The sequence below is a fragment of the Manis pentadactyla genome, chromosome 12 (genome assembly GCF_030020395.1).
Source record: "Manis pentadactyla isolate mManPen7 chromosome 12, mManPen7.hap1, whole genome shotgun sequence".
Lineage (NCBI taxonomy): Eukaryota > Metazoa > Chordata > Mammalia > Pholidota > Manidae > Manis > Manis pentadactyla.
In genome coordinates, this window is record NC_080030.1 from 12283598 (window position 1) to 12296112 (window position 12515).

Sequence of the window (12515 nt, forward strand, 5' to 3'; positions counted from 1 at the left end):
CCGCTTAGTGACCCCTCCTCCCCTGGCCCTTCAACCGGCTCCTTCTTTCTCATCTCCATTTGTCTGGGGGCAGAGAAACCAGGCTGACACCCTCTCTTCTCCTCCTCTGCTCCCTGGGACCCCACATTCGGCCAGCCACCAATTCGGACATCCTCCACATCCCTAAACATTCCTCATTTCTAAAAAAATATAAAATAAAAATCAATTAAGCTCCACTGGTTTGTGTTTAAAATAAACCAATCAAAAGGGAGCTCCTCTCCTGCTCAAGCATCATCCATGGCTCCCTAATACCCATCAGACCAACCCTCAGCCACTTGTACTGGCCTTCTAGGCCCCTCACATAGTTCCCTTGCACCCCTCCTGCCTCCCCTCCTCTCACACCCCAAGGCCAGGGAAAGCCACCTGCCCAGCCACACCCTCAGGTTTCTCTGTGCCCGAGCTCCACCCCCTCCGCTGCACCTGTTGAAATCTAACCTCTCCCTGAAGTCCCGGATGAAATGTCACATCCTTCACGTCGCCTTCCCTGGCCTTCCTTCTGCCTCCTCCAAACAGCAAAGAGGCAGCAAAACCTCAATCATTTGTATTACCTCCTCTGCATCTTGAGACACGAGCCCCTCCCACTCTCACTGTGTGTCAGGCAATGATTGAGATGAAGAGGGGTGAAGAAATCGTGCAAGTTTATCACCTGCTGGGGCCAGTGGGGCATCTTACCCTTATTTCAAAATCCCCTCCTGTAAGTTTTGAGCCTTCTGCTGCTTGTTCTCTGGAATTTGGAGAGACTGGTGCCCTAATATTTCCAAAACTCAAGTTTAGAAATCATCGGCCTCCTGCTCTATCTTTATCTTAATATCGACAGATGGTTTCTGATTCGAAGTTTCTGCCACTCACAATCACCTGTCACCATTTTTGCTCCATGTACGTATTACCCATTTATTACTTAATAGTTCTACATAATTATATTTCTACTACTTAATTAATAGTTTTCTGTTGGTGGTCTTCGTTTCAAACATTATTTATTTTAACGCAAAATTTATGTCATTATTATGGCCACGAGACTGTGGATTTGATGCATGGGCCGGGTATATTTTCTTCTTCTAGGCATCAAGACAAATCTCTCATGTAACATGAATACATAAAATAGGAAATGGACAGAAAATGTTCTACCACATGCCATCTAAAAATTACCAGGCTTAACAGCTAGGGACACTTGTATTAGACTTTGGGAACCAGCCAGAGTATTATCTGTGTGGTGAAGACTTCATTTTTTTTTTTGCCAGCTTTATTGAGGTGTAATTGTCAAATAAAAATTTGATGTGCTTACAAAGGTGTACAATGTGATTTAACATTTACTCTCATGATTCAGGCTTTAGCTAGAGACCTGACACCCAGCAGCACCCCCTGTATGCCATCACAAAACTTTGTATTACATCCCTTCACTGGTGGACATTTTTCTGATGGACGTATTTCTTTTTTTTTCTGCTTTCTCCACTTAAGCCTCAGGTCCGCGAGGACAGGAACTTGGTCTGTTTTTATTTTTGGCCATATTCCCAGCACCTGGAATAGTGCTTGGAGCACAGCGGGCGTTCCATTGTTTTGCGAATTTATTCTGAATCCCCTGCACCATCTGATCCCGGGGTCCCACCCTCGAGGAGACCCCAGTCGGCCCTCCGTGACTCTCTCTCATTGTCTCCGGCTCTGTCCGCCGCGTCTGGGTCCCCACCCAGAGGCGGGCGGGCCCGGGGTGGGCCTTGCGGCGCAGCCGGGCGGGGTTAAAGGGCTTGGCCGCCAGACGGCGCGGGCAGAGCCGAGGTTTGGGCGCGGGCGGATAAGGATCGAGGGCTGGAGGTCGGAGCCCGCTGGGTGAGTGCTTACCGGGGATGGGACGGAGACGTAACCCGAGAGCAGCCCCGCGCGGTAACCCGAGTTGTCCCCGCTCCAGGGCTGGCGGCGCGGGGGTCTGCACGAGAGCCCAGGGACCCGGGACGGGGCTGTGTGTCCGGGACACTCGGGTTGGGGGGAATATGGTGTGTCCCCGACGGCCACTGCATTTGAGCGCGGTTTATTCTGTGCACGCCTGGGCGTCCTGGGTATATTCTCTCAGGGGATCTGTGGTGGGAGGGGAGCCCCAAGACTGTTTCCCTCCCCATCAGGACATTTGGACAGATGCAAGCCCTGCCCTGTGATGCCTCCCGAGGGCTGATTAGGGTCACCGGGATTCCATCACTCTGTACTGTCTTGAAGGGGAGGCTTTGTGGCCCACCCGTGGACTCTACGCTGGTGGTGAGGCCGCCTTCAGGGCCCTTCTGCCCTCCCATGGCAGACGCAGAGCCTCTCCGTGCCCTGCTAAGAAAAAGAGGATGCCCTGCTGGGCACCCACGCTGTCTGTGGGGTTGCGTGAGGTCCTACAGCTGCCCCAGCCGAGGTCTGTTGGATGCTGTAGGGGTGAGGCTCCCTGGGGTCCCTGGGGCCAACGAGTAGCTGGCCAGCCTGGATCACACAAGGCAGCTGAGACCCACCAGCTGGGGACCCTCAGGCTGGAGGTGGGAGGGAGACAGAGAGACAGTGGGGGAGCTGGGATTTGCACAAACCAGCCCTGTCTGACCCCCAAATCCTGGGCACTTTCCGATGGCCCCAGCTTCTCTGTGTAGCTCAGCTTGGGTTTCGGAGAGGTAACATTAGCTCTGCGCTGGTATCGGTGGTGACCTGGGCTGGTATCTGCAGAGGGGCTTGGATGACTTAGAAGGCATTCAGAAAATGGGACCCTAGCTCTCTTCCCTGGCAAGCCAGAGAATTTGGCCCAGATTCTCCAAATCCCAGATGACTGGTTGCAATAATGAATATGACGGCAGCACTGGTACAAATGAGAGGTACCGCTGATTAAGGCTTACTGTGCGCCAACCCCTGAGCTGAACACATTAAAAATGTTCACTGTCATCCCAGCCCCATGAAGCAGGTAATACAGTTCCTGTCTTACCAATGGGGAAATTGAGGCTCGGAGAGGTTCAGACACTAGCCTGAGGTCACACAGGTAAGAGGCAGAGCTTTTTAGAATCATTTCTGGGGCTCACGTCCTAGTGTGGCCACCCTTGGTTGGCAAGGTGGGCAGAGATGATCGCAGCCCTGGAATGATCTAGACTACTTGTGGTTTTTAAACTTTTTCTGCCAGAATCTCCTTTGGGCCAAGGATAATAGGCAAAAGCCTATTAATATGCTGAGAGCTGTGGTGAGTCTGCCCTCTCCCCAGCCCGTTTTGCCAGCTTGGCCCTACCCTCAGAAACTGCTCCCGAAGCTCTTTCTCAGAACCCTAGACATTTGGGATAATCTCCCCTCTCAGCTCAGGCCTTCTGGGTCTTGGCACTTTGGAAAAATAGGAGTCTTGGGTGAGGCAGCCCTTTGACATAGAGGGATCTGAAGGGGTGGCACGGGCCAGGACAGCGGCAGGCTGTGCTGACTGTAGGGCCCCAGAGGGCGAGCACAGCTGGGAGGTCAGGCGGTGGGGCTGAGTCCTGGTTGCCAGACCATCAACAAATCCAGTGCCTGCAGTCCAAGTAGAGGTAGAGACGTGGTTTCCAGCCAGCTGGGGGCGGGGGAGAGGGGGCTTGGTCTGTGTGCTGGATTCCTTCTCAAGAGCATGCACACCTTGTATGACAAGTCCCTGACTGGTGACTACTGGCCGGGCTAACCTGACAAACCAGCGCTCCTGGGCGTGGGCCACAGAGCCACTCGCTGACACTCCATCTCCAGATAACACCTGCCCCGGCAGGGCGGGCAGGGCCCCTTCTGCCTGGGTGGGCAACTGGGAGCCTTGCTGGTCATCTGGTGCAGAGGAGTGGCCGTGTCAGCCTTCCAGAGCATCCCGGGAATGTCAGCTTGGAGTTTCTCTTGCTCTAATAAAATAGTTATTGTAGCAGTAAGAACGATGGCTAAATTTTGCGTGTTACTTGCCAAACCTCATCTTACCCAAATGTCCCAACCAACCTTAAGAAATAGGTCCTGCTGGTATTAACTCAGTTCACAGATTCTGTGAAGCTGAAGGTAGGGACTAGACTCAATCACCACCTCACAGCCCTGAGGGCTTCACACATCCCCTTCTCTGGTCCTCCGTGTACCCATCCACCCAGAACAGAGTCCTCTTTTCCAGGGCTGGCACCTTCTCTTGTTCCACATTCTGCCCATTTCAGTACTTCAGGAAGACATTTCCAGTGCCTGCAGTCCAAGTAGAGGCAGAGATGTGGTTTCCGGCCCACTGGGGGCGGGGGACACAGGACAATCAGATAGGATTGTCCTGTGTGTGTGGGGGGCTCCTGCTCTGACCACTTGGAAGTACCCCCACTCCTTCTGAGGGCTACCGGGAAGATGGGGGAAGCCACTGCATGCAGCAGGTGCTCAATAACTCCTTTGAGGGTGAAGGAAAGGAGACGGCTGACTGGCAAAGAGCAGAGCATTGAGGTGCAGCTATGCCTGCAGGACGAGGGGGAGCCTGCATGGGCAGAGCAGGGGAAAGGGATGTTGGGTGGAGGGAACAGCATATTCAGAAGGCTCTGAGGTGGGAATGAACTCGGCCTGTGGCCGGAGTGGCTGGAGTCCAGGGTGCGGGGTGGAGAGTGGGGGTGGGAGACAGGGCTGGAGGGGTCAGCAGGGGCCAGGCCACACAGGGAGCTGTGGGCCATGGGAAGGAATCTGAATTGTGAGTGGAGTGTAATGGGGGTTCGTGAGAGGGTTTTGGGCAGGGGCAAGTCATGATCTGATTTAATTTTTAGGGCCACGTCTCTGGCTGCTATGTGGAGGATGGACTGCCAGAGGGGCCAGGATTGAATGTGGGAGACCAGTGGGAGGAGGCTGCCTGACATGGGGTGGGGTGCTGGGGGTGGGGAAAAATAAACGGACAAGGAAAGTGGTGAGTTTCGGCAACTGGCAGGACTTGGGAAGGGACTGGACATGGAGAGAAAGAGGGAGGAAGGCGGTGAGGTGGATCTGAGGGTCTGGGAGGCGCCCCTGGGAGAGGCTGCTGGGCCTGTCAGCAGGGTGACTGATGCAGAGGAGGCGTCTTAGCGGTGGGGTCGTGGAAGCCGTGGGCTGGGCGAGGTCCCCAGGCTGTGTGAACAGGACTCAGGCCCAAGCTCTTAAGGGGCTCCAGCATTTACAGACTGAGTGAAGAAAGAGGGTCCAAAACAGACCAAGAAGGGGAATCTATGTGGCCAAAGTGGATGCCAAACTGAGGGCACTGGGGAGCCACTGAGGGTGTTAGAGCAGGGGAGCGCCCGACCTTCTGAAAGGTGACTGGGGTGGTTGGGATGGGAGCCAGACTGTGGCCAGGCTGCCCAAGGGCTGGAGGTGTCCCATGTGGCCCCCTGTTGCCTCTGTTGACTCCCCCACTGCTCCCCAACCCCAGGAGTCTGGGGCCTGTCAAGGTGGTGATTCCCCTGGGCCACATGCAGGAAAGGTCACGCTGGGGAGGCCTGGAGATAGTCACCTCCAGTTTCAGGTAGGGAAACTGAGGACCAGGTCATCCAGCCAGTCAATGTGTGTCCTTCACTCAGGTCGCTGGCCAGGTACCCCTCCCAGAGAGGCCGTCCTGGGCCATTTCATCCAGAAGAATTGGTCCCCATCTTCCTGCTCTGGTGTGTGAGTTTCCTGTGGCTGCTCTAACAGATGACCGCAAACTGGGTGGCTTAAAACAATACACATTTATTCTCTCCCAGTTCTGGGTACCAGAAATCTGAAATCCAGGTGTTGGCAGGGTCATCCTCCTTCCGGAGGGTCTAGGGGAGAATCTGTTCCTTGACGCTTCCAGCTTCTAGAGGTCCAGGCGCCCCTGGCTTGTGCCTGCGTTACTGCCACCCCTGCCCCTGTCTTCGCATGGATTTCTCCCCCCGCGTGTCGAATCTCCCTCTGCCTCTCTCATAAGAACGTTTATGACTCCAGTTAGGATCGACCTAGACAGTCCAGGATAATCTCACCATCTCTAGATCCTTCACTTAATCCCATCTGCAGAGACTGCGGTAAGGGGTCACATTCCCAAATTTCAGAGATTAGGACCTGATATCCTTGGGGAGGAGCCCACTCTTCAGCCACCTCTACCCCTGCTTTACCTCCTTCATAACATGTAGCCTTTATATGTTTCATCGTGCCTGTGGGTGGTCACCCCCTCTAAGGGCTGGCACCGTGTCTGTCCTGCTCGCCATTACAGCCCCATGCCTAGAACAGGGTCACATATGTAGAGAGCAGGGGTTCAGTAATAATTGCTGAAGAAATGGATGTAGAACAACTGGTGTGAGGTCTGGCATGTAGAAACAAGTACAGGAAGGTTTACAGTTGCACATGTACGTACCAAGTATTATTTCAGGGGCTTTACCACCCATGTTGTTTTGGATTTTAGTGCAAGTAGTTTACTTGGGAAGTGATCACAGACACAGTAAGGAGGAAGGAAGTGAACCCCAAAGAATTGAAAGCGGACTCAAAACAAATACATGCACGTGCACGTTCCCAGCAGCACACTTCACAACAGGTGAAAGGTGGAAACAGCCCAAGGTCCACTGATAGATCCATGGATAATCAAATTGTGATATATCCTTACAATGGAATATTACTCAGCGGTACAAGGAATGGAGCTCTGATAGATACTACAACGTGGGTGAACCTTGAGAACATCGTGCTGGGTGAGAGATGTCAGTCTCAAAAGGCTACATGTTGTGTGATCCCGTCTATGAAACGTCCAGAACAGGCACATCCATAGACACAGAAAGTGGTTGCCGGGGGGGTTTCGAAGGTATGGGAGATGGGGAGTGACAGCTGATGGGGTCGGGGTCTCCTTCAGGGGTGATGAAAACACTTTGGAACTAGACAGAGGTGGTGGTGGCACGACATCGTGAATGTCTAGATGCCACTGGACTGTTCACTTTAAAATTTGTGTCATGTCAGTTTCACCTCAATTTAAGAAAGAAGAAGAGGGAAGTAAAACAGTGGGAGGGAGGCAGCTAATACAGAAAGTTTCTACTGTGGGCGGCTGGAGTTTAGTCCCTCAGGGGAACCCAGACCTCAGGATCACCGCACCAGAGGGGAGAAGGTATTTATCTCAGTCATTGGCCGAGAGCTGCTTTCAAGGGAGGGGTGAGGCTTATTTTTCCAGCACTCTGGCCAGCTCTGTGTGGGCAGAGAAGTCAGGAGGGGTGCCCCACAAAGCCAAGGCTGAGGGCCTAATGGGCAGGACACTGGGGCATCCATCTGGCTAGCCGGCTGGTCACTAATGGGGGAAGTAGGGGCCCCTGGGACTCACGTATATCGGGGACCTACTGTGTGCCAGGCACACTGTACTTGACTCCGCAGACCACTATGTGTATGGCATGCATGGCTGGAGGGCGGGCTCCCGCCTGCACTCACCCCCATCTCGGGTGTCCCCCAGGATGCTGCCCGTCGCGGAACACCTGCTGCTCCTCCTGGGACTGGAGAAGACCTCGTTCCGTCTGTACGCCGTGTCTGCGCTTCTGCTCTCCCTGCTCTTCTTCGTCTTCCGCCTGCTGCTGAAGTTCTTGAGCCTCTGCTGGCACTTCTACAACACCTGCCGCCGGCTGAGCTGCTTCCCCCAGCCGCGCCGGCGCAACTGGCTGCTGGGCCACCTGGGCATGGTGTGTATGGCGGGGCAGGCGGACCCGGTGGGCAGGTCCCAGGGATTCAGTAAGGGTGATGGACCTGCTGACTTCCCTCATCTCCCCAAAAATCTAGTTGGAGCCATAAACAGACCCATTTCACAGGATATGAGTGAGACTGGGCCTCCGAGAGGGCAAGCGGTTTACCCCAGTTCACGCAGCTGGGGTGAGGCAAAGCTGACTGTAAAGTTCTCTCTGTAATCCCAGGCTATTGCTGTAGCAACAGGGCACAGTGCCTGCACAGTTCATCAGGTTTTGGGATCCCGGAGTGGAGTCACAGGGAGGGGCGCCCCTGTAAATGTTGTTGCTCCATCCCCACCATCTACGTGGTTCCAGACTCTCTCTCATTCTTTTTAGTGCTGTGATCCTAGGTCAGGACCTTAGCTCTCTGTTTGCATTTCAGGTTTTATTTCGCATGCATGTGCCAGGTATTATTTCAGGGGCTTTATAAATACAGCTGACCCTTGGACAGAGTGACAGTTAGGGGCACCAACCTCCCACCCAGACAAACATCTGTGTAGAGCTTTTGACTCCCCCAAAACTTAACTAATAGCTTTTAATCTATGTTAATACCGTATTCTTACAATCACATGCTAGAGAGATGAATGTGTTATTTTTCAAACTGTCACAAATCTCCAAAACACTTTCCAATATCGTTTACTGAAAAACAAATACACGTGCAGGGGGACCCACATAGCTCACGCCTGTGTTGTTCAGGGGCCAACTGTGTTAACTCATTCGACCCTCTTGACAATCCCGGGAGGCAGGCCCTGTGTCTGTCCTCCGCGGGCTCCTGAGCATGCTGGGGCACAACTGACGAGGCTCCGCCTGCCTGCCTTTGCGGCCTTTTCTCCGGCGGTGCCCTCTGCCCAGAGCATCCTCTCTTGGACCAGCTTCTTCCTTTCCTGCCTCGTATCCACTGTCCTTGCTCCAGGAAGCCCTCTGGCTTTGATGGTGGTCCTGGATTTGGCAGCAAGGCCCTGGTGCCTGGGGCAGTTGGCCAGGCTGGATTCTGAAGCCCAGCCTGGGCCCTGTGGGCCCAGCCCACCTTATGGGGTCATGAGACCCCGGTGAGGCCATGCTCTCCCTTGGGTGTGGACAGGCTCAGGGCTGAATCTGATCAGGAAGGACACACAGGAGCTAGAGAGGAGTCCCTTGTTTGTTCATTCAGTTGACAACCGCTGGGCCCACCATTGGCCATGCATTGGATTAGGGACCCTTAACATCTGCGCCCTCCCCTGATTCTCACAGCCTGGGGATAGGGATGAATCTTTCCTGTGTTAACAATTTGTTCTTTGGCATTCAGAGAGGTTAAGTGACTTGCCCAAGGCCACACAGCAGCTGGGAGTGGATTTAAGCTCTGATCCTTCTGACACTGAGCTGGAAGCGCTCTTCGTCATGTTGGTTAAGAGCAGGCATTTTGGAGCTTGGTGGCCTATGTTCAAATCCAGCCTTTGCCATGGTGGCAGATGATGCCAGGCCTTGCCCATATATTCTTGGCCCATTTCTGGATGGGATGGTCTGACTTCCAGCTTCCAGCCCCTGCATTCTAGGGCTTTCTGTGGCAGCTGGAGCCTACTCTGCCTGTGCATACTGTAAGCTTGTGAATGCCCCAGGAGTGGCCCTCAGCCAGTGAGTATGGGACCTGGGAGTGGGTGTAAAAACACCCAGTTTACTCACCCTTGAGTGGGTTGACTCTGAGATATGTGTCCCCAGTGGGACTGAGCATCAGGTGCCTGGGGCAGTAACTTCCTTGACATCTCACTCTTTACTGGCTGCCCACCCTCCCTGTTTCACTTCCTCACTTTCTTATACATGCATCTGGGGGTCACCCCCAAATAAACCATCTGCCCTAGAGCTCTTGTCCCAGGGCCTGCTTCTGGGCAACCCAAACCAGGACAGTCGCTTACTCATGTGTAACTTCAGGCAAGTCATTCGGCCTTTCTGGGCAGAGTGCAGTGGGGAAAACAGTAATGAGTTGGTGACAGAGTTCTGGTGTGGGCTGGACGTACGGCCATGTGGAAGGTGCCCAAGGCAGCTCCTGACACCACAGGCATGTGTGTGTGTTGAGGATAACAGCACTAGTGATAGCTCATTACTGACATAGTGAGTTCTTGATAAATGCCCACCACCATCATCATTATTGTATTTCCTGTTACTATGTTTATCTCTTGAACACCAGCCATGTATCAGGCTTCCTGCTGAGGGTCTCTTGCTTTACTATTTCATGAATCTTCTCAACTGCTGTCAGATGGAGAGACGATTCTTCTCCACTTTGCAGATGAGGAAATGGAGGCTCAGAGAGGTGCAGGCAATTGCCCACAGCTCTTCTAGGCCTATTTTGAGGGCAGGGGAGGTGGCAGGAGGAAAGGGCAGGGGGAAGCTGGTATTGGACATCTCCTCACTGTCCTTCCCTGCTGCCCCTTGCAGTATCTCCCAAATGAGACAGGCCTCCAAGATGAGAAGAAGGTGCTGGACAACATGCATCATGTGATCCTGGTGTGGATGGGACCTATCCTGCCACTGTTGGTTCTTGTGCATCCTGACTACATCAAGCCTGTGGTGAGCGCCTCAGGTAGGCAGGCTGGCTTCTGAGTGATGGGTAAACCCTTAATTCCCAGAGCCCACCTGGGCTTCTAGGTAGGTGGGCTACCTAGAGGAAGGGCCATCTGAGTAGGGCTTTGAGGGATGAATAGGAGTTCACCAAAACAGAAAGGGATATACAGATAGTGGGAATGCATGGGAAAAGTTGTGACAATGTCTAAGAGTCCTAGGAACTTTGAGAGGATGTCCACGTACCTGGAAGTCAGAGCCAAACATGTTGGGATAGGCATCTATTTAGCCAAGAGTTTATTAAGGGGTTGTTGCTCAATTTGAAGCCATGGCACCCCCATCATTTGACACTCCCACTGTGACCATCCCAGTCTAGTCTTCTCTTTTCATCTGCACTGACCCTGACTGGCAGAAAGAGAGATGTAGAAGGATTGCTTCTCCCTTCTGCAGTCCACACCTGTTTCAAGGCGTAGGACTCCCAAATGTGCTTGGCAAACTCTTGCTCAGCCTTCAATACCCAGCTCCAGTGACCCCTCCTCTAGGAAGCCTTCTGGGTACTGCAGACAGACCCTAACCCTTTCCTCTGGCTTTACCATTCTTAGTCTTTACCCTTTAGGGCTGAGTGTGTCTGTGTCCAGCTCTATATTTCTTACAAGTAGGGCACTGAATCTTCAGCATGGCCTCATGTGTAGCTGGGCACCTCCAGAGGCATTGGGGACATTTAAGAGAGGAGGGACAGGATTAGAATCTCTGGCCCCAGCTTGGGGCTCTATAAACGTATGTCTGGAGACTACCTTTAAGGCTGCCCCACACGAGCTGTGAAAAAAGGAAGGGGTGGCCATCCCCCCCTTTCCCAGTGATGCCTTCCTATGCCTCTTTGCCTCACCCCCCGCCATTATTGTATTTGTGAGGGAAGCCTATTCCCAATGAAGGGGAAACCAAACCTAGCACCTAGGAAGGGCCACTCTCCCAAGGCATGGGCACCAAGTTGTGGGAAGGGCCCTGGGCTGGAACTTGGGTGGGCTGGGTTTGAATCCTGGCTGGAGCGTACTTGTGTGACCCAGAAATTCACCCAGTCTCTCAGGGCCTCAGTTTCTGGTCTGTCAAATGGAACGATTTAAAGACTCAATAATATAATGTCCAAAAGGGTTTCTTTTTCTTTGCTTTTTCCATATCCTTTCTTTCCTTCTCTCCTCTTCCTCCCATATCCTCCTCCTCTTCAGAGCATCAGTTTCCTGAGTATCATCCTGCATGGTTGTGAGACTCCAAGTAGACCAGGGAGTAGCACCCCAGCCTGGGCTTGGCACTTAATAGGTGCTTAGGCCTCTTTCTCCCTCTCCCCTCCCCTCACTCAGGACAAGCAGCACTTACACTGCCTCCAGCACCACAGGGGCCAGATGGCGGGCTCCAGGCTGGGGAGGGGGGATCCTGTGAGTCAGGAGAGGCAGCCTGGAGTCAGGCCCGCTAGTTTCAGCAGGTCCCACCACCCCTTGGGGGCCACACCTGCTGCTCCGGCCTTAAACCCACACAGCCAAAGAGCCCTGAGGAAGGCATGGTTCTTCTCGGAACCTCTGTTTCTTCATCTTCCAATGGGCATTTGGGATAGAGAGCATTAATGGGAGAATGTAAGTAAAAATAATTCACAGAGGACAAGGCATGATATATAGGCATGTAATTACAGCTTGTCTTTAAACACTCATTTCTTTTATTGAGATGAAATTCACTAACAGTATAATGAACCATTTTAAAGTGCACAATTTGAAAGTGTCAGGTGTTTCATGCATTCACAATGTTGCACAACCGTTGGCTCTCTCTAGTTTCAAAATTTTTTCATGACCCCATAAAACAGCCTGTACCTATTAAGGAATCACTTCCTGTTCTTCCCTCTCTCCAGCTCTTGGTAAATACCAATCTACTTTCCATCTCTATGGATTTGCCTGCTCTGGAGAAATCATAGGAAAGGAATTAGACCAAAACATGGTTTTTTTGTGGCTGACTTCTTTCACTTAGCATGTTTTTGAGGTTCATCCACATGGTACCATGGGGCAGCACTGCATTCCTTTTAAAGGCTGAGTAATATTCCATTGCATGGATGTATGGTCATGCCACCATTTGTTTATCCACTCATCTACCGGTGAACACTTGGATCATTTCTACTTTTTCACTGTTTTGAACTACATTGCTAGGAGCATGTGTGTACAAGTTTCGATGTAGACATATATTTTCATTTATCTTGGATAGACACCTAGGAGTAGAATGGTGGGGTCACATGGTAATTCTACATTTAGCTTAAAATTTTTTTAATTTAAATTTTAA

The 12515-nt window shown here is 52.4% G+C and overlaps 2 protein-coding genes across 6 annotated transcripts in view; both read left to right on the forward strand.

Annotated features, from left to right (window-relative positions):
* Nucleotides 1–1721: 1721 nt before the first annotated feature.
* LOC118917609 (ultra-long-chain fatty acid omega-hydroxylase) overlaps nt 1722–12515 on the forward strand; it is a 32121-nt gene continuing 21327 nt past the window's right edge. For 2 of the 4 annotated variants that reach the window (XM_036895628.2, XM_057490045.1), the window contains exons 1-3: nt 1730–1860; nt 7403–7625; nt 10077–10221. In XM_036895628.2, the coding sequence (XP_036751523.2) occupies nt 7404–7625; nt 10077–10221 (367 nt within the window). In that variant the 5' untranslated portion in view covers nt 1730–1860; nt 7403. Of the gene's footprint in view, nt 1861–6921; nt 7067–7402; nt 7626–10076; nt 10222–12515 lie in introns of all 4 variants that reach the window. The other 2 variants (XM_036895629.2, XM_057490046.1) reach the window with 2 other exon arrangements.
* Nucleotides 3067–12515, forward strand: part of LOC118917569 (cytochrome P450 4F2-like) — a 90853-nt gene continuing 81404 nt past the window's right edge. The window contains exon 1 of one of the 2 annotated variants that reach the window (XM_036895521.2): nt 3067–4475. In XM_036895521.2, coding sequence (XP_036751416.2) covers nt 4458–4475 — 18 coding nt within the window. In that variant the 5' untranslated portion in view covers nt 3067–4457. The remainder of the gene's footprint in view (nt 4476–12515) is intronic. The other variant, XM_057490050.1, reaches the window with a different exon arrangement.